The sequence below is a fragment of the Chenopodium album genome, chromosome 17, assembly GCF_948465745.1.
Source record: "Chenopodium album chromosome 17, dcCheAlbu1.1, whole genome shotgun sequence".
NCBI classification, from domain to species: domain Eukaryota; kingdom Viridiplantae; phylum Streptophyta; class Magnoliopsida; order Caryophyllales; family Amaranthaceae; genus Chenopodium; species Chenopodium album.
Genome location: NC_137850.1, coordinates 32,602,190 through 32,623,797, shown reverse-complemented (window position 1 = coordinate 32,623,797; position 21,608 = coordinate 32,602,190). Strand labels below are relative to the sequence as shown.

The 21,608-nt window shown below is 41.2% G+C and overlaps 2 protein-coding genes across 2 annotated transcripts; both read left to right on the top strand.

Moving 5' to 3' along the window:
- Positions 1–6,556: 6,556 nt before the first annotated feature.
- On the top strand, positions 6,557–7,084 carry LOC145588831 (uncharacterized). Its single transcript, XM_081645429.1, has one exon. It carries the CDS (start codon positions 6,557–6,559, stop codon positions 7,082–7,084), a length of 528 nt encoding a protein of 175 aa, XP_081501555.1.
- Positions 7,085–7,500: 416 nt separating this feature from the next.
- LOC145588830 (uncharacterized) lies at positions 7,501–8,019 on the top strand. Its single transcript, XM_081645428.1, has one exon. The coding sequence runs from the start codon at positions 7,501–7,503 to the stop codon at positions 8,017–8,019; it is 519 nt and encodes a 172-aa protein (XP_081501554.1).
- The last annotated feature ends 13,589 nt before the right edge of the window (positions 8,020–21,608 follow it).

Here is a 21,608-nt window from a genome sequence, read left to right as displayed (position 1 = left end):
TTAAGTATGGTGGCGTCCAAAGGGAAGGAAGCTAGAGTAAAAGAGTCGCCAAAAAATTTTAGGAACTTGTAAACCGTTCACAGGGTGAAGGTTACACCCCTTAACGATCCCCTAACTCCAAGAAACATGACTGGAAGTTCGGGGATGAAAGTACAAATCCAACATACAAGAGATTGAACTTGCCCTAAAAATAGGCCTTTACTTTATTCTTCTCATATCCATGTGCGCTTTCTGACTAACATACAACCAATAGATTAACCCTAAACCTGTTTATCTATGTTGGTTGAATATTAATGCACAAACAAAACTATTATTGGCGATCACTTGAATTATAATCATATTAGCCTAAACAAGATTATTAATTATCTTATTAAGCGTGATTATAAGTACAAATTCCCTTTAAACTTGCAAGAGAGGGCGTGATCAAGCAATAGCAATAAATATATATCAAACAACATAATAATCATCATCATCATAATCTCAACCTCAAAGCATAATAATAATAGCAAGATCCTAGGCATGATACTAACAAGATTAATAACAAATCCTAACATGTCACTAAGCAATAAAGATTAAATCTTTAGCCCTAACATGGCACTAACATGATATTAGAAAAGAAATAGGAAGCATCATAATAATATACATGATATTAGAAATTTTTATTAACCCTAAACATGATACTAGGAAGCAATAAAACATCCTAACATGATACTAGAAATTACAAAATAATCTAAGCATGATTTCTATATCAAAAGATCAATAAAAAAATTAAAGTACTTACTTCGATGCCTCGTACCTCTTTCTAATAACAAAATACACGCGTCAGTAACTTGAAGGAAAATATAAAATCAAACAAATAAATTAAATAATTGAAATATAGGTTTGGGACCAAACCCTCATAAATTATCAACCTTTCACGTCTAGGGCGAAGGCAACTTCGAATTTGGCTAGGTGTGTCTAGAACTAATGTATGAGGAATTTTGTAAAGAGGAAGGTTTAGAAAAATAATAGAGAGAGAAGAATCTAGATTTTAGAGAGAGAAAGAGATTGATGATTGTGAATTGTAGATGATCAAAAACAGGGAAATTCGTCCCCTATTTATAGGAAAAATTGCACGGGATCAAAGAAAATCATATTCGGAATAAAATACCTCATGTCGCTAACGACAGGACTCAGCGCCAGACGACAAACTCGTCGCCAGGCGACGAAGGTCAGCGCCAAGCGACGAAAGTCAGCGCCAGGCGACGACTCTATCGTCTCGCGCTGGTTCAAAAGTACAACGCGCTTTTACATGCGGAATCACCTTTTAAACCGGTTACAGGTAATTCTGCGTTCAAGCAGATTTAAAATCATATTTAATATATTTTATTCAAAATAAAACATCTTTTTTAAAAATATGATTATCAATCCTAATCTTATTAGAATTAAAGAGAACATTCTAGATATTTCTAGAAGATCAAAATCAATCCTAATTACTTTAGGAATAATAATTAATAGGCCTTCCTCTAGATCATTGGGCCACATCTAAAATAATTGGGCCTAATTTATTTTAATTCATAACTTCCTCATGATTCATCGGAATTGGACTTATAATATATCATTGAAAAGCTCTTTTCAATCCCAATCCAACTATACTATATTGGACCCTTATCATGGACCAAACCAAATTGGACTGGCTATTTTCATAAAAATAGAGTAAGAAAAGAAATATTTTTGAAAACAGAAAGAGAAATAATTTAATAAAAACATCCTCATCACTAGACTTTCCACACTTTCACTTCGTTCGATAATCAAATGACGTGAAAGGTACTCATCACTGCGTTTGGTTTTGGGGAGACACATTTGGGTGTCTATAGTTACATATCTTGAGAGAGACTTATTTGCTAGAGTTAGTGAGGATGATGTATTAGCACGCTTTCAAAGTATGAAAACTCGAAGATTGCGTTTGTGAATATTTAATTCATAAATGGTCATCTTTTATTTTTAAAGATTTCGAACCCACGGTTCGAAATTCCTAGATAGATCATTGGTTCTTCTACTGTCATCATCATACGTTGTCTTGTCTTCCATCCAAGTACCACATCTTATATCAGTATATATGTTAGAAGGAACATCTCCTAAAATCTCACTGTTCGATCTTTAACCAACACTTATACATTTGATTAATACCATTAGCAATAAGATGATCTCTTACATATTCAGTCGAATTATATGGTTGCATTTCAACAACTGGACATAATATATTATCGACATTGTTGGACACTCCTAGGTATAAATAGCATAATTAGACATTATAACATTCATGGACACTCACTCATACATTAATACAAACAATATATCTTGCTTATTCTCTCGAAATCGTCCTCGCTGATCAAGGAATCTATCCTTTCTCAGTATTGTATCTCTAAACTCTATCTTCTTTAATATAATCGTTGTTTATTGCTTTATTATTGTTCTTGATTGTTGTATTTGATGTTTTAGGTTTGATTGTTATTACCCCTTAATCCCTAAGCAAATTCCTTGATTATCCCAACTAAGATTTGCCTAAACAATTTGGCGCCCACCGTGGGGCTGATAATCAATTAACTTGCCCAATCCACCAAAAACCAAGACAATCACCATGACTGGACAACCAGTACCCTTCACCATAGCTGAAATCAATGAGGAAATGAACGCATTTCGTCATACCCTAGACAAACAGAAAAGCCAGATCGAAACACTACTAGTCCAGAAAGTCCAAACGGAGGCTAAACTTATGAGCCTGACCAGACAAAATGAGGCCCTTCGCAACCAAATACAATCGGTTGCATCCAAAACCGACAACACCAGAAAGAACACAGAGAGCATAGCCATGCAACTTGATATGTATGGAACTTTTCATACCCCTACTAACGGGGAAAAAGGTTTTAACAACAGGGATGACTCCCTGGACGTTGATTTTATTGATGCAGGAACTTTTCAGAAAAGCAAACAGGCAGGAACTGAGGAGGGAAAGATAGAGAAGGTAGTCAAGGAGTACCTCAAAGCACTCGAGGCCAAGGTTGCAAAAATCCTAGGAGTGCCAAAGCCCATGGAGGAAGAGGCTGCATATGGCTACATAGAGTCGCCCTTCTCAGAAGAGATTGCCATGGTGGAAGTACCTAAGAGGTTCAGCACGCCCAATATGGCCATGTACGACGGAACAACAGACCCAGATGAGCACGTGTCCCTCTACAAACAGAAGATGATGTCCATTTCAATCCCTAGAGACATCAGGGAGGCTATCATGTGCAAAGGCTTCAGAGCGACCCTGTCAGGTCCAGCCCTAACCTAGTTCATTAATTTAGATAATGGGATTAATCGATGTTTTGCAGGAATGGTGAATCTGTTCAAGATCCAGTTTTCCAGCAGCAGGAAGATCGAGAAGCAATCTTCAGACATGTACCGTGTTGTACAAAGGCATGGGGAGTCCTTGAAAGATTATCTTAATAGGTTCAACAGGGAGAAGATAGGGATACATAAGTGCGATGCTCCTACAACTATTAAGGCATTCAAAAGGGGCTTACTTGACCATAGTGAGCTCTATAAGGAGTTAACAAAGTACCTCTGTGCAACCTTTGAAGATGTGCAAGCCAAGGTAATGGCTCAAGTCAGATTCAAAGAAGATGTGTATGCAAGAAAGACCCCTGAGCCAGATCGCTCGTCAAGAAAGAACAATAACTTCCCCAGAAGAGATCATCGATACAAACTCTATCAGCGGTCCCGCTTTGACGAAGGATCAGTCAATGCTGTTGAGGAAGAATTCTGAGATTGGAGGGAAGAACCTGAACTTCCACCTAAATTGCATGAATATTGCTTCAATATAAACCCTGCAAGTGTGATTAGGACCTTGAACAAGATGGGAGATATTGTGCAGATGCCTAGAAAGAGTGATAGGCCAGGAGAGAAGAAAGATCCCTCAAGGTGGTGCAATTTCCATTCAGATGTTGGCCATACAACCGATGAATGTGTCGCGCTCAGAAAGGAAGTTGCTTATTTGTTGAAGAAGGGCTACCTTAAAGAGCTCTTGACAAACAGGTCCAAAGCTTCAGGAAGAGAAAAAGAATCCAAGTAGGGTGGCCCCCCACCTCCTCCTCCAATAGTCAAAACCATTTGCTTCATATCAGGAGGGTCAGAAGTGTGCGGACTGACGTATTCAGCAGCAAAGCGTCATGCCAAGGAAAGCAGCATGGATCAGCCTGATAGAAAATCACGGGCAAGGATGGACATCCCAATTATGTTCGAAAAAAGTGATGTGGTGGAAGGACATCATAACGGTCTAGTGATATCACTCCTAGTAGGAAACTGCATGATAAAGAGAATCCTTGTTGACAACAGAAGCTCAGCAAACATCATCATGCTCGATACTGTGAAACATATGAACATTGACGAAAAGAGCATCATCAACAAATCAACATTGCTGGTAGGATTCAGTGGGGAAACCAAGAATCAATTGGAGAGATCACACTGGCTACTTATGCAAAAGGGATTAATCTGCAAGTCAAGTTCCTAGTGATCGATACCCTATCATCTTACAATATGATTCTGGGCAGACTATGGATACATGAAATGAAGGCTATCCCTTCCACCTATCATCAAGTCATCAAATTTTCCACAAAGTGGGGAATCCAAGAGATCAAAGGGGATCCAAAAGAAGCTAAAGACTATTACAAGATAGCTCTTAAAGCAACATCTACAGAGAAAGGATCAGCATAGCAATCAGATGGTCAGTTGGGCTAAGAGAAACTTAGCATAGCAGAAGAACAAGAAGCACTAGAGGTCCAATTGAACCTAAAACATCCAGATCAGAAAAGTACGAATAGGATCAGAACTAAGTACAGATCTTCGTCAACAAATATCAGAATTCTTGGAAATAGAGAAAGACGTGTTTGCATGGACACACAAAGACATGAAGGGAATCTCTACAGAGGTAATCACGCACAAGCTGAACGTGGATCCGAAACATGTGCCAGTAAAGTAGAAGAGAAGAAAGTTTGCACCAGAAAGGAACAAAGTCATTAATGAAGAAGTCCGGAACCTACTCAAGACAGGAAAGATCAGAGAGGTAAAATACCCAGAATGGCTCGCCAATGTTGTAGTGGTCAAGAAAAAAGATGGAAAATGGAGAATATGCATTGACTTTACAGACATCAACAAGGCTTGCCCGAAAGACTCGTTTCCACTACCCCACATTGACGCTATGGTAGACGCTACAGCAGGGCATGAGTTACTCTCCTTCATGGACGCATAAAGTGGGTATAACCAAATCCTCAAGCACAAGGATGACCAAGAGAAAACCGCCTTCATCACCAGTCAAGGAATCTATTGCTACAAGGTAATGCCTTTCGGACTGAAGAATACAGGAGCAACATATCAAAGGCTAGTAAACAAGATGTTTGCAGAACAAATTGGAAGTACAATGGAGGTCTACATAGATGATATGGTATTTAAATCCAAGAGAGCAGCTGGTCACGTTAGAGACCTCAAAGAAGCCTTCACCATCCTGAAATAACACGGCATGAAGCTAAATCCTACGAAGTGTACATTCGGAGTTCAATCAGGAAAGTTTTTGGGATACATGGTAACTCAGCGAGGAATAGAGGCTAGCCTAGACCAAGTCAAAGCTATTATAGACTTAGAATGGCCGAAGTCAAAGAAATACATACAAAGCCTCACAGGAGGATAGTAGTGCTGAACAGGTTCATTTCCAAGTCCTTAGACAAAAACAAACTCTTTTACGAAGTACTAAAGAAAAACAAAGAATTCAAGTGGGAACAGGAACATGAAGAAGCATTCCAAGGAGTACTTAGCCAACCCCTTGATACTTTCCAAGCCAAAAGAGGGTGAACCACTCCAGCTATACCTTGCAGTGTCAAAAGGTATGATCAGTGTCGTCCTCACCAGGGAAGAAGATAAAGAATAGTTCCCTATTTATTACGTAAGTAAAACCTTGCTCAGTGCAGAAACCAGGTATGCTTCTTTAGAGAAGATCATTTTAGCCTTAGTCACTGCTTCAATAAAACTGCGCCCGTACTTTGAAAGCCATTCCATACGTGTGCGTATAAACTATCCCATTAAAGCTATCATGAGGAAGCCAGAAATGTTAGGTTGGATGGAAAAATGGGCACTACATCTCAGCAGGTACGACATCCAATACGAGCCCAGGACTGCAATCAAGTCACAAGCCTTGGCAGATTTCGTAGTTGACTTCAATCCAGCTCTCGAACAAGAAGCACAAAAAGAGGTGCTAGCCCTGCAGGAACCTAAGGCCACACAGAAATAGATACTCCATACAGACGGAGCAGCAAACATAAGAGGTGTAGGCTTGGGAGTAGTACTCACATCTCCACAAGGAGATAAGATCGCACAGGCAGTAAGGTTTAATTTTAAAGCAACCAACAATGAAGCCAAGTACGAAGCATTGATCAAAGGTTTAACCATAGCCAGAGACATGAAGATACAACACCTAGAGGTAATCTCTGACTCTTTACTCATTGTGAATTAAATCAACGGGGAATATGCAGCAAAAGATCCAAAGATGGTAGCATATCTAGAAGTAACTAAGAAACTTATCAAGGAATTCAAAATTGCGCAAGTACCAAGGAACCTAAACACTGAAGCAGACGCATTGGCAAACCTTGGGTCAAATATCAACCCTGATGAGTTCAGAGCCATACCTTTGGTACACGATTTATCACCAGCTATAGAGAAAGAGTCAACCATGAACGTTTATGAAATACTAGCAGACCTTATTGAGGAAGAAGACAATTGGACAAAACCTCTCAAAGATTTCCTCGCAGACAAAATAACACCAACAGGGAAAATAGCAGCTCACGCACTCACCTTAAAAGCATCTAAGTATTTCCTGATCAGCAATGTACTCTTCCAGAAGTCGGCAGCAGGGCCATTCCTACGATTCATAGAGAAACAAGAAGTGCAACAAGTCTTACAATCCCTACACAGTGGAGAGTGTGAAAATCATTCAGGAGGAAGGAATTTAGCCAACAGAGCCCTCAGAATGGGGTATTATTGGCCTAGAATAAGAAAGGACGTTGCAGAGTTTTGAAAGAAGTGCCTAGCATGTCAAAAACATGCACCCTTGACTCATCAACCGTCAAAAGAGCTACATCCAACACTAACGCCTTGGCCATTTATGAAGTAGGGAATGGATATAGTGAAGCTACCACCCTCATCAGGGCAAAGAGTTTACTTCTTAGCAATGACGGATTACTTTTCCAAATGGATAGAGGCCGAAGCATACAAAGACATCAAAGACAAGCACGTCATCTCATTTATCAAGAGGAACATCCTAAGCAGATTTGGCGTACCAACAGAAATCATCACCGACAACGGATCCCAGTTTATCAATAACAAAACAAGGAAATTCTGCAAGGAATGGAACATCTCCCTTGTCACATCCACACCAAGGTACCCACAAGAAAACGGACAAGCCGAGTCAAGCAACAAAGTTCCATTAGCAATATGAAGAAAAGGTTAGAAGGCGCTAAAGGGAAATGGGCAGACGAACTACCCAACATATTGTGGGCAGATAGAACAACTTCAAAAGGCGCCACAGGTCACACTCCATTCTCACTAGTGTACGGATGCGAAGCAATAATCGCAACAGAAGTAGAAGTCCCTACTGCAAGATACGGGCTAATGACTGAAGACAGGAATCAAGCCGAGCTGGTACCCAACTTGGATACTATAGAAGAACTTAGAGAAGACGCGAAAATGAGAACGACAGCCTACCAACAAGAAGTAGCAAGGAGCTTCAACAAGAATGTAAGAGCAAAATTCTTCAAGATAGGAGATTGGGTTCTCAGAAAGGTTTACGAGAATACAAGAGAGGTAAATGTAGGAAAGCTAGCACAAAATTGGGAAGGACCCTATGAGATCATGAAAGTGGTAGGTAACGGAGCATACAGACTAAGGAACTCAGAAGGGAAGGAGGTACAAAGAAGCTGGAATGCAGGACACCTAAAGCTTTATCATTTCTAAGGACGAGCAGCAAGGAGTAGAGAAAGGTATGTAATCACTACTATAACCCCTTCTTGTCTTTACAAAAAAAAAAAAAAAAAAAAAAAAAGAAGAAAACAACAAAAACAAAACAAAAAAAAAAAGAGAAAAAGCAACAGCCAAAAAGGAAAAAACTCTCCTACAGCCAGATGCAACGCAAAAGGTACTCATTCCTTTTATAAAAACTTAGTCAATTCAGTTTTGTAAGGACAACTATACATTATATTACACAGCAGAACACAACAACCTTCCCTACAGAACGAAGAGACGCACAAAGCACAAACACGTAAGCAATACTACGTCCCAATTGTAATACAACTGTAATACACATGGAAACACAAAAATCAACATAGCATAACAAAATACTGAAATTACTTAGTTGTGTGGAGCAACAAAACAGATAAAGCATCCAGCTGCAACAAGGCAGCACAAAAACAAAATTATCCAACTGCACTTAGGCAGCAACAACAAACACACTTAAAACATTAAATTGTTCAAAAAAGAAAAGCTAGGTGACACAACACCACAAAAACTAATTTTCTCCAGTGTTGTCAACAGGGACCTTTTCTTCCTCAAGAGCATTCTCTGCATCCCCAGGGACATTCTTCGCATCCTCGTTCATAGGGGAATTGACTTCCTCATCAGCATAGCTCAGCAGCAATGAGCCAGGAGCAGCAACCCTTCAGGAAAAGTCTTCTCAAAGGCAACCTTCTCAATAGCGTAATCCGAGGCCTCGTGCTTTCCCTACTGGTACTCCTCCATCATGTCAAGTTGTGCCTTCCCATAGTAGTAACTCGCCATGTCCAGGGATTCATTTACAGCAGCCTTCAGAGTGCCTTTCACCTCACCAAGCTTAGTACGAAATTCCTTATGCTCGATCTTTTCATCCCTCAAAGCTTCGGAGGTCGCCTTGTTCTTGTCAATCAGAGAATCACGCTCCTTTTTCATGGCGTCAAAAGTCCTAGTAAATCTTGACACCTTGTTCAAGATGCCCAAGCACGACTGAAGACTCTAAACATACAAACAATCACATCAGAACAAGTAACCCCTCATCATTGTTTTATTGTATTTTTTTTGGGAGTATACAATACCTGGAAATAATGCACAACAGCTTCCTGAGTAAGGTCAGCAAAAGTCTGCGTAGATTGACGCTCCTTAAAGGAAGGGAACAACAGATTGCCTGTGTAAGGAGCCAAAGCCTCATAAGAAAAAGTCGTAGCATCAAGGTCAGCAGGAAACTCTAACTTCCTCTTTAGACCACTAGAGCGGGGTGAATGAGGTACATGAGCTCTCTTTAGTACAAGATTCTTTTCAGGAACATCTTCACCAATCTTAGAAGCTTTTTGCCTAATGCGACACATAATGGACGAGGAACTAAGCAAGTCATGAGACCTCAACGACCTAGAAGTATCTACAGCACACACAACAACCAAAAAAAAACAAATTCAACAAGGAAGCACAAAAATGCAAGAAGAACATAGGCAACCAACACACAACGCAAAAAAGATAGTGACACCGTTGCAAATACAAACCATACTTAACAAGAAAAAAAACCTTAAGACATGGCATGGGCAACCTCGTTGTTAACTTCCTTGTTAGAATCAGAATCGTCCAAGTTCTCAAAGGCACAACCTATTCAGGCTGTGTCAACTTGATGAAAGACCTCTCGTCTGCACTCAACTCGTACAATTGATCAATCAAAGACTGAGACTGGGTACTGTAGACACCAAAATGTGTCTCCCCAAAATAAAACCCAGTGATGAATACCTTTTGCGTCGAATGATTATCGAACGAGGTGAAAGTGTGAAAGGTCAAGTGTTGCGGTTGGTTTTTTTTAAATTCTTTCTTTCTGTTTTCGAAAACAACTCTATTTTATGAAAACTGCCAATCTAGTTTAGTTTGGTCCACGACAAGGGTCCAATAATAGTGTAGTTGGATGGGTCATGCAAAGAGCTTTCCAACGATATATTATAAGCCCAATTCCGATGAATAATGAGGAAGTTATGGCCAAAATACTAAACTGGGCCCGGTTTGATCTTTACATGCGGCCCAATGATCTAGGGGAGGACCCAATGTTAATTATTATTCCTAAAGTTATTAGAATTGATTATAGTCTTCTAGAATTCTCTAGAAGGTTCTCTTTAATCCTAATAGAGTTAGAATTAATAATTATATTTTGATAAAGTTTTATTTGGAATAAAATATTATTTTATGGAAAATACGATTTCAGTTTCATACGGACTTTACAAATCAATTTTGATTCATTTGTGGACTCCGTGTTGAAAGCGCGTAGAAATCCAGGCTGTCGCCAGACGACAGGCTTTGTCGCCACGCGACAAGGTCGGTTTTGTAGCGACAGAGTGGAGTTTTATTCCTTATCAAATTCTACCTATTTCCGAACTGTTTTCTTATAAATAGGGTCCTGAACCTCCGTTTTTATTCATCAACATTAATCAACAATCAACCAATTCTCTACAATCAACAATCATCATCTCTCTAAAGCTAGAAGCTTTCTCTCTCTTTTTCTAAACTTTCCCTCTAACAAAATTCCGCATTCACGAGATCTAGACACACCTAGCCAAGTTCGAAGTTGCCTTCGCCCTAGACGTGAAAGAAAGAGATACGAGCCATCCAAGTAAGTACTTTAATTGTTTATTGATATATAGAAGATGTTTAGGTTCCTATTTTGATTCCTAATATCATGTTTAGGGAAAAGGTTATAATATCAAATATGCTTATTATGATTCCTGCGATGCTTCCTATTCTCTTTTCTAATATCATGTTAGTATCATGTTAAGGCTAAAGCTTTGATCTTTAATGCTTAGTGACATGCTAGGATTTGTTATTAATCTTGTTAGTATCATGCCTAGGATCTTGCTATTATTATGCTTTAGCCTTATTATGATTATAATTATTATGTTGCTTGATGTTATATTCATTGTTATTGCTTGATCACGCCTTTTATGCGGGTTTAAAGGGAATTTGTACTTGTAATCACGCTTAATAAGATAATTAATAATCTTGTTTAGGGTTAATTTGATTATAATTCAAGTGATCGCCAATAACAGTTTTATTGTGCGTTAAGTTCAACCAACATAGATAAACAGGTTTAGGGTTAATCTATTGATTGCATGCTAGTCAGAAAGCGCATACGAATACGAGAAGAATAAAGTAGAGGCCTATTTAGGGCAGGTTCAATCTCTGTTAGGTTGGATTTGTACCTTCATCCTCGAACCCTATTTGGTTCAAGACCTTTTGGAGTTGACGATCTCCTGGATCGTTAAGGGGTGTAATCTTCACCTTGTGAACGGTTTACAAGTTCCTAAAACTTGTTGGCGACTCTTTTGCTCTAGCTTTCTTCCCTTTGGACGCCACCATACTTTAGTGTATGATCACAGTGGGGTTCAAGCTTGGGGTTATTGGCTTGAAATATTCCCTACGGGTTCGCTGATTCAACTTGCTCACTGCAATTACCACGCAAATAAGCCTAAATCAACAAAGAAAGAAGACAATACAAAAGAAACAAAAATTAAAATACCTTCGGCCTCAACAGTACCAACCAGGAAGTCAGTGTCTTCACCCAAGGTATCGATCCTTACAAAGAAAAACCTATGATACCATTTCTTATCAAAGGCTTTCTCTAAATCCGTCACCAAAGGATCAACACCATCCTTCAAATGAAGACCAACCCATCCTTTACCACTAAACCTAATAGTATAAGGATAGCAAAGATCCCTCACATCTAAAGAAATCCCCAATTTTAGACTTTAAAGATCAAGAATTCGTAAAATCCTCCAAGTCTGGGGCAACAGTTGGCAAGGCGAAACCCTAACCTTGGAAAGAAATTGGCGAGCAAGAGAAGAAAAAGGGAAGGTGTGCCCAATCACAAAAGGGTATTCAAAGAAACACACCCAACCAGGAGAAGTCTAGTCCTCCCTTTCCCTCGAAGAAGGAATCCTTACCACCACCCCATCACGAAATTGCGCAACAGTGGCGATTTTCCTAACATCATCCTTCGTCATGTGAGAAGGGTAAACATCCTTAACGGGTAAAACGTTCTGAGCAACAAAGATCGGCTTCTTCACACCCTCCTCAGTCCCAGAAAACACCACTTTCAACATCTCACCCATCGCAAAAAACGAAGACGACAGTAGAAATTAAAAACAAAGCAAACAGAGAAGAGAGAGAAAGTACCTGAGAAAGAAATTCGAAATTGGGGCAAAGAGTGAAGTGATTTGATGGAAGCCTTCACATCCAATAAATACAGCAAAGAAATAAACCGCCCTTCACAGTTATCGAAGTACTTGCCTTGAAACCGTCACCCCACTCCCTTATTTTTGTTAACCGTTGAAATAACTTCCAAATTTGAAAAATATTCTAACGGCTTCCTTTTGGTAATTTTCATCTTCAAAGGCTTGAACATAAAAATTAGGGGCAATTGTTAGGAATGTTTTACTAACCAACCCAATATGCTTAGGGCACAGCTAGATGATAAAAAAGTATCCAAAATCAAGTAAACGGCCTGATTGGAACAAGTATGGCAAATAAGATCAGAAAATCAATCAAGAGGATACTTTCCCAGAATACACCTGCTGAACAAGGAAAATAGAATGAAATCAAGAAGATCTCCATTATTTTGAATATATTCTGATATCTTTGTAACCCTAGATGCTCCTAGGTATAAATAGAATAATTAGACATTATAACATTCATGGACACTCACTCATACATTAATACAAACAATATATCTTGCTTATTCTCTCGGAATCGTGTCCTCGCTGATCAAGGAGCCTATCCTTTCTCAGTATTGTATCTCTAAACTCTATCTTCTTTAATATAATCGTTGTTTATTGCTTTATTATTGTTCTTGGTTATTGTGTTTGATGTTTTAGGTTTGATTGTTATTACCCCTTAATTCCTAAGCAAATTCCTAGATCATCCCGACTAAGATTTGCCTAAACACATATATATATAATATCCTCTGCATGTTCAACTATAAATGCAACAAAGTCCTCTACTCCTAGCTTATATTCATCACTATTAAGCCTTGCATTGCATGCATTCACTTTCAATCCATATCTGCTTTAACAAAATTAAATAATAAAATTCTTCTTCAAACGAAAAACAACATTATAAAACACTTATATAATTAAGTTACTTTTACCCGTTGTCAACAAATAACTAAATTTAAACATTAATTCTCTTTTATCATGCATATTGCACATACTAGAATATCAAATGTCGCATTTTTTGTACAATATCATTGTATCATTATTCCCTATTCAACCTAGCTAGGATATTCCATTACCAAACAAAGTCCTTAGATTTCATGATATCATATTAGGCCATGGTGTAGATAGGCCATCATAAGAAGGCAAGAATAGAAATTGTCATAAAAAATGTTTAAAAGGGACAACCAACACTTTATTTTGCTTTGGGGTCCTAAAGCACATTAAACTTAATTTTATCATTATTATTGGATAAGTTTTACAAATAATGAACTAACTTTAACCACAATCTTTACCAAAACAATTTTACTTATCTTGGTGAAGTGAACAAGGAATGCGTGCATAAGTTAACTACACTTTCCCACACAATTTGACTAGATATGTGGTTACTAAAGATTAGAGGTAGCAATGGATCCTGAATACGGTCAGGATCCGATAGATATGGATCCAGATCCATTTTATAGGATCCGGATCTATCTCCAATTTTTGGTCCCGGTGAATCTGGATCCGAATCCGTTTTGATTAACCGGATATGGACATGGATCTTATTTTAGGTCATGAGTTGAAGTGAAATCAAGTTTGTGAAATAGCATTGGTGAAAGGGCTTCTATGGCAGCTTGAATCACATGCGATGACAACTGATATTGCGGGATCAAGAGAGAGTTTTAAGCAAGGAAATTAAGTAGAAGTGATGGTGATTTTGCTTTTTTTGTTTCTTAATGATTCCATGTTTTAGTAGTGATCCGTTAGTAACCACTATAATAAAGATAACATAAATAACATTTATTTTACAAGCGCTATTATAACCTGAATTTCATATCTTTAATAGCGGAACCAACAAAATCGCTATAAAAAATTCTATGAAAAACTAATTTTGTTGTAGTGTTGATGAAGATGAAATAGGTGGTCCAAGTTGGCGAACTAAGTGAGCATAAGTCAATTCGTCGAAAAGGATCCGTCCCCTGTAAATTTCTAGTAAACAAAATTGTCCATTAGTCATTGTGGTCACTTGAGCCCTAGAATATGCACTGCAGTTAGAGGACGAAACAACTTATCATAAACCAAAGAGATAGAGTGTATAAACTAATCATATTCAATCATCAAACTTTTGCTTGAGGTGATCTTTTAACATGGTATCAGAGTTAGCATGAAAAAAGGTCACGGGTTTAAATCTCATCCACCTCCACTTTCTAGTGGAACATTTTGCATTGAGTATGATGGGGCGGCCATGCATGGCGCATCCACACTTCAAACATAAAGGGCTCTCATGTGAGGTGGTGATGTGGTGTGATTGAATTTATAAACCAATCCTGGATTCAACCATCAGGTTAAGCTTTTAGTTGAGATGATTCTTTAACACAAAGTAGTATCCCACGCACATGTAAATACGCAGATCAAGAAATAGGATACTTGAGTTGGTAAATTTGACCTAGCGACCGAATCCTTTAAACAAACCAAGGTATCAGGCATCCTGTAGTCAGCAAAAATATGTACCTTAAGACTAGAATCCACCTTCCAAGTGAAACCTAGATAAAGAAACTTGAAACCCTCCATCAAACTACAACATCCCCATGATGGACGAAGAACCCAATCTGAGCCTTGAACTGCAAGTAAAGAAAGATAGATAGATAGATAGCAAAAGCAAAGGAAGGAAAAAACAAACCATGCAAAGGATGAAAAAAGGATCGGAAACAAACGAGTCAAACTTTTTGCATAAAAATGTCTAGAACTAGCAAATGTTCAGTTAAGCTAAACATCGTATATAACAATCCTTAAACTTAAAATGCAAATTAAATTTAAGGGAAGTGAAAACTTGAAAATTCATAGATTCAATTTGTTTGGGGTATTTTTACCCTAGACACTTGGACCAATGAGGGCCTGCCACGTGTCAGAGGCTGGCAAGTCATCTCTGACCAATCTCCAGCTGACACGTGGCACTCCCAAATACCTCCTCAAAATTGCGACCTTCAAGGGCCCAATTCCCCAAAATCCGCTCTTTTGCGGCGCAGCCCACCTGCCCTAGGTCAGAATGACCTAGGGGAGGGCACTTTTCCCCATGACCCTATAAATAGGGAGATATTCCCCCATTTTGGGGGCATTCACAATCATTTATTACATCCATTTTCTCTCACATCAGAGAATATCTTAGCTTGGAATCCAAGCAGATCCCCACCTTAAATTCCGCACTTTTTATCCTTCTTTAAGTTACTAACTTGATCGTTGGAAGTAGAGCTCCACCCATCCGGAGTCTCCGTTGCTTTTGTAGGTACAGACTCAGACGGACCAATCTTCGAGTTGTAACTCTCCCGAGGGACAAAAACACCCAAAACATTTGGCGCCGAGAGTACCTCAAAGATGGTTCAAGATTCTGTACCAACTCTTAACTCTACTACTCTGCAGCCGGTTACCTAACTGGGTAACCTTGATAATGTTCAACCGGTTATTCAACCGGGTAGCTTTGGAATTCCTCAACTTTCTTCCCAGCCTCAGCCGGAAGTCTTACTGAGGAAGAAGAGGATGATGATGATGATGTGGAGACCTATACAACCAGGGATGGCTCCCTCATCTCCAAGTCCATACGTTCCAAGGATTAATTGGAACACAATGAAGACCAGACGGGTCTGAGTAGGCGGCCCAGTGGGCGGCCAGAAGGGGAAACCCAGAAGGCCAGAGGAGAAGCTCCGGTTACCCGGGATGAGCTCATGAAATTCATGAACTCCTTCAAGGGTGAAATCAAGGAGATGATCAATAAGAACAAGGCTGGCTCTAGCAAGGGTCAGCCGGCTAAAAACACTCCTTCTGTCGGGAGGAAAAAGCCAGTCAAGGACAGGCAGCCAACTCCTCATCCCAAGGAGAAGGCAGCCGCAAAACTTGACTGGCTAAAATTCTGTTGCCCAAGAGGCAGCCTCGGCAACAACAGCCGGAGGCCAACAAGACGTCTCTCTTTGACGCTCGACATATCCATGAGCGGAGGAGACAGTAGCAGCTGTCTGAGTCAGCTTCTAAATCAAGCTTTCCAGACAGCTTCAGAGAAATTTCTGCAAGGAACTCACTATCCTTGCATGAGAGTCGGACAGGCGGCAAGATCGTCAACATCGAACCTCAAATCATGATAGGGTCTATGTCATACGCACCCCAGGCGCAGTATGGGCAATATGACCTCCAATTTATGCATCCACCCCCATTCGGAGGTCAGGCGACATACAACAATGTCCAGCCACTGGACTAGCAGCTCCGGCTGCTGAAGCTTGGTGAACAGCCTTCTGGCGTTCGCCAAGAATATAACCGAGGCGGCCCAGCCGGCCAAGGTTAAGAATGTGTTGGTGGGTACTTATGATGGTACCACCAACCTAGAAGACCACCTGATGGCATATACCAACCTTATGTGCTTATAGGGTTGGGATGATGCCACCTAGTGTCGGTGTTTTCCGGCTACATTGAAGGGCATTGCCCAACAATGGTTTGGCAACTTGCCAGCCGGATCTATTGATTGCTTCAAGAAGCTAGCCTTCTTGTTTGCCACCAACTTCTCAATGAACATCCCTGCTAAGAAAACAAGTTTAGACTTGAGCACCATTAAGCAGGGAGAGAGAGAAGGGCTACGCTCATATGTCAGGCAGTTCAACCTGGTCATAATTCAAATCCAGGGGCTGTCTGACGAGGTAGCATTTACAGACTTCTTTAAGGGTCTGAGAGACGGGTTGAACTTCAAGTTTGACCTTGTCAGAAAAGGGGCATTTACGCTGCAGGCGGCCTTGAAAAGAAAAAAGAAGAGACCAAGAAAAGAAAAGAAGTTTGGGCGGTCAGTGATTCTGAGCAGCCGTCCCAGAAGAAGAAGAAAGAGTTTAAACAATACGTCCCCCGATATGAGTTTAACAAAGACTGCAACTCCATCCTCATGGAGGTAAAGCACCGGCTGTCTATTAAGAAGCCGAATCCAATGAAGAGTTCCGTCCAGTCACGGAACAAGAACAAATACTGCCAATTCCATGAGGAGGTTGGCCATGACACCAACGACTGCTTCAGTCTTCAGCGGGCGTTGGATCGTCTAGCTAACAAAGGGGTGTTGAAGTCCTACATTTCTAAGTCCGCAGCCGGGGCAAAGAAGAAAAACAAGGGTCAGTCCTCCAAGACTATCCACCAGCCTACTAGTAGCTCGAATACCGATATGGATCTGGTCTACACTATAGCAGGCGGATTCTCATATGGTGGCCCTACCATCCGGGGCACCAAGAGCCATTTTCGAAAGATGGATAAGGATGATGATGAGCAGGCGTCTGCCAGTTCGACCTTCCCAAACGTCCTCATAACTGAGAAGGACAGGGGCAGCGTCCGCCGCCCGCATGATGACCCGTTTGTCATTGAATGTAAGGTCGCCAACCAATTGGTTGGGCGTATCCTTATTGACACCGGCAGCTCGTCGGACATCATCAGCCTCCGGTGCTTGCAGAAGCTGAAATATAACACCAGCAGCATGCATCCGGTCACCCACCCCTTGGTTGGTTTTGGGGGAGGGATGGTCTACCCAGCCGGAAGAATTGACTTACCCATCTGGCTGGGAGAAAAAGGCCAGGGGCGACATATTGTCGTCAGATTCTTGGTCATTGAGGAGTTGACCGCCTACAACATTATTCTTGGCCGGCCAACTCTCAACGAAGCCAAAGGCGGTAATCATCCCGTCTCTCATGCTCATCAAGTATAAGCGGGATCATGGCTCTGTTGGTTCCCTGAACGGGGATCAGAAGACGGCCCGGGAGTGCTACCTCTCAGCCGTCAAAGATACTGTGGCCGCAGACGGCCAAGGGAAGGAACCAATAGACCTTGACGATGTCAGGGATGCCAGTCCATCCCCACCAGCAACCAGAAAGAAAAGGAAAGCTGCACAGCTGGTGGAGGTGAAAAAAGAAAAGAAATAGCAATCACTGACCGGTGAACAGTCAGAGTAGCTCCGTCCCCAACCGGCTGGTAAAAGTATTGATCTTGCTCTGGATGATAGTCGTCCAGAGAGAACTGTAAAGGTTGGGATGGTTGCTCATGTTGTTCTGGGTGCAGATTTGCACCTTCTGCTGAAAGAATTCAAAGACATTTTTGCCTTTGAAGTGGAAGAGATGCTAGGCATCATCTCGGATCTCGCTGTCCACAAACTCGCCGTGGACCCAAAAATGAAGCCCATCCGGCAAAAGAAAAGAAATCACGGCGAGGAAAGAAGTCAGGCGGCAGCTACCGAAGTAAAAAAGCTGGTGGATGCAAGGTTCATTCGGCCATGTAATTTCCCCGACTGGGTGGCGAATGTTGTGCTTGTAAATAAGCCGAATGGTACCTGGCGTATGTGTGTTGATTACACAGACCTCAACAAGGCATACCCGAAGGATAGTTATCCACTTCCGAAGATTGATAGCTTAGTCGATTCTACAGCCGGTCATGCCTTGATTATTTTCATGGATGCCTATTCCGGCTTCCATCAGATACCCCTGTGGAAAAAAGATCAAGAGAAGACGGCTTTCGTCACTGATTAGGGGTTATTCTGTTATACTGTGATGTCGTTTGGCTTGAAGAATGCGCCGGCTACGTTCCAACGGATGATTAATACAGTCTTCATTAATCAAATTGGGAGAAACGTATAGGCATATATTGATGACATGATAGTCAAATCCAAGCAGCAAGCGGATCACCTTGCTGATCTCTGAGAAACATTTACCACACTCAGGCGGCATAAGGTTATGTTGAATCATAAGAAATGCATCTTTGATGTTGAGTCTGGGAAGTTTCTTGGATTCCTGATTGATCAAAGGGGGATAGAGGCTAACCCTGAGAAGATGCAGGCGGTGATTGACATGAATTCACCTCGCACTGTCAAGGAAGTTCAAAGACTCACCGGTTCCCTTGCCGCATTAGGGAGGTTCCTTAGCCGGTCAGGTGAAAAATGCCTTTTACTTATTCCAAGCAATCAGGAAGAAGACTAGATTTGAATGGGGGATGATGCTGAGGCGGCCTTCCAAAAATTAAAAGAACACTTGCACTCTTTTCCAAGGCTTGTTAGTCCTTTGCCTAGAGAAAAGTTGTACATGTACCTAGCCGTCTTAGACCATGCCCTCAGTGCTGTTCTCCTTGCTGAGCGAGACGGCATCCAGCTCCCGGTATATTTCATTAGCCATGTGTTAAAGAATGTTGAACTCCGGTACCACATGGTTGAAAAATTTGGTATTGCTCTATACATGGCCTTCAAAAAGCTGAAGCCATACTTTCTGGCACATCCGGTTGTAATTTACACCAACCAGCCCCTCAAGCAGCCAATGTCTACTTTGGAGTCATCCGGCAGAATGTTAAAGTGGGCTATTGAAATGCAAAGTCTTGAAATCACCTATGAACCAAGGAAGGCAGTGAAAGGTCAGGCGTTTGCCGACTTCATTGTTGAAATGACTCGTCCGATTCCTCCGGATAATATTGATCAGGTTTGGAAGGTGTATGTAGATGGGAGCTCTACAAAGAACGGCTGTGGTGCAGGCATTATCTATGAATCTCCAGAAGGAGATAAATTTGAGTATGCATTACGGTTCAAGTTTCAGGCCTCAAACAATGAGGCAGAGTATGAAGCCCTGCTAGCCGGAATCCGCATGTGTAAGGCAGCAGGGGCAACAAAGATTGACGCATTCTCTGATTCTCAGTTGGGAAAATATGAAACAACTCATCCGGCTATGATCAAATATCTTCAGGCTGTCAAAGAAGAGGCTGGGTCACTTTAAGAGTTCCGACAGAGTCAAGTGCCCCGGTCAGATAACAACCAGGCGGATGCATTGTCAAAATTGGCATCCTCTTCCTGCCATGATACGCCTCGGTCAGTCTTTTGGGAAGTTCTGGAAAAAAGAAGTATATATGAAGAGCCCATTGGAATTCTGAACCGAAGTTCTACCTAAATGGATGGCATCCGGGCATATCTAATAGACGGCACGCTCCCTGATTCACCACAGGAAGCAGCCGTCATGAAGAAGAGAGCAGCTAACTTCGAGATGAGAAATGGAGAACTCTTCAAGGCTGGATTTCTCAAGCCCTTGCTGAAGTGTGTTACCCCAGAAAAGGGGAAAGAGGTTCTCGAAGAGCTGCATGCGAGATTTTGCGCCTCCCACATAGGCGGTAAGTCCCTAGCCGTCAGAGTCAGGCGACATTATTTTTGGCCTACCCTTGAGGCAGATGCCAAGGAATTTGTGAAGAAATGTGAAAAATTCCAATGGTTTGGCAAGCTTATACATCGCCCGGCTACTGATCTGACGGCAATCCACAGCCCAGTCCCGTTTGCTAAATGGGGGATGGACATTTTGGGTCCTTATACGCCTACTCCAGACGGAAAGTGCTATATTTTGGTGGCTGTGGATTACTTCACCAAGTGGGTGGAGGCGGAGGCAGTTAAGAATATCAAGACAAAGGATGTCATCTCTTTCATTTGGAAGAACATCATCACCCGGTTTGGAGTACCTATGTCTATGGTATTTGACAACGGCCCTTAGTTTGAGACGCCCCAGCTCAAGACTTGGTTGGGAGATCAAGGGATCTCAAGTTACTTTGCCTCAGTTGGCCGTCCTCAAGCAAATGACCAGGTTGAGGCTTTCAACAAACTCATCTCAGACGGCATAAAAAAGAAAATTGAAAGAGCTGGTGGTTTATGGGCAGAAGAATTGATTCATGTCCTATGGGCCATCCGGACAACTGCCAAAGGGTCAACCGGGGAAACTCCATTTCTCATGGTGTACGGTACTGAAGCCGTCTTGCCCATTGAACACTATGAGCCCACGCTTAGTGTGATGCTCTATGATGAAGAGGCAAATTGGGAGGCCATGTGGCTGGCATTGGACTCCCTCCCGGAACGCAGGGGCAATGCTGCCTTGCGTCATGAGATTTACCATTCGAGAATGATCAGAGCCTACAACAAAAGAGTACACAAACGCCCTTTGAAAGTGGACGATTTTGTGTTACGCAAAATGGAGGCAACTGGTGGGGCCAATGAGCTTGGAAAGCTAACTCCAAATTGGGAAGGCCCCTACCGGATCTATGAAGAAGTAAGAGACGGCATTTACCGCCTTGAAACCCCAGACGGTAGACGCCTGCCTAGAACTTGGAATGTAGACAACTTGAAAAAGTACTACTAAGTATCGTAAATTTTTTTTTTTTTTTGTAACAAAGAGTATTAATGAAAAGTGCTTTTTGTTTTCAATTATGTTTGTTTTTCTAAGTTCCATCTGGGTTTTCCCCATACGGGTCATTTTCTTAAAGAAACAATGTCTAAGTTTTAGTATCTCACTTAAATGTCTGAATGACATGAGGCCAATGGCCAGATAACCAACTAAGTTT

Excerpts from the sequence above, each read along its gene's own strand:
- LOC145588831 (XM_081645429.1), top strand. The coding sequence starts at position 6,557 with ATGGTAGCATATCTAGAAGTAACTAAGAAACTTATCAAGGAATTCAAA.
- LOC145588830 (XM_081645428.1), top strand. The coding sequence starts at position 7,501 with ATGAAGAAAAGGTTAGAAGGCGCTAAAGGGAAATGGGCAGACGAACTA.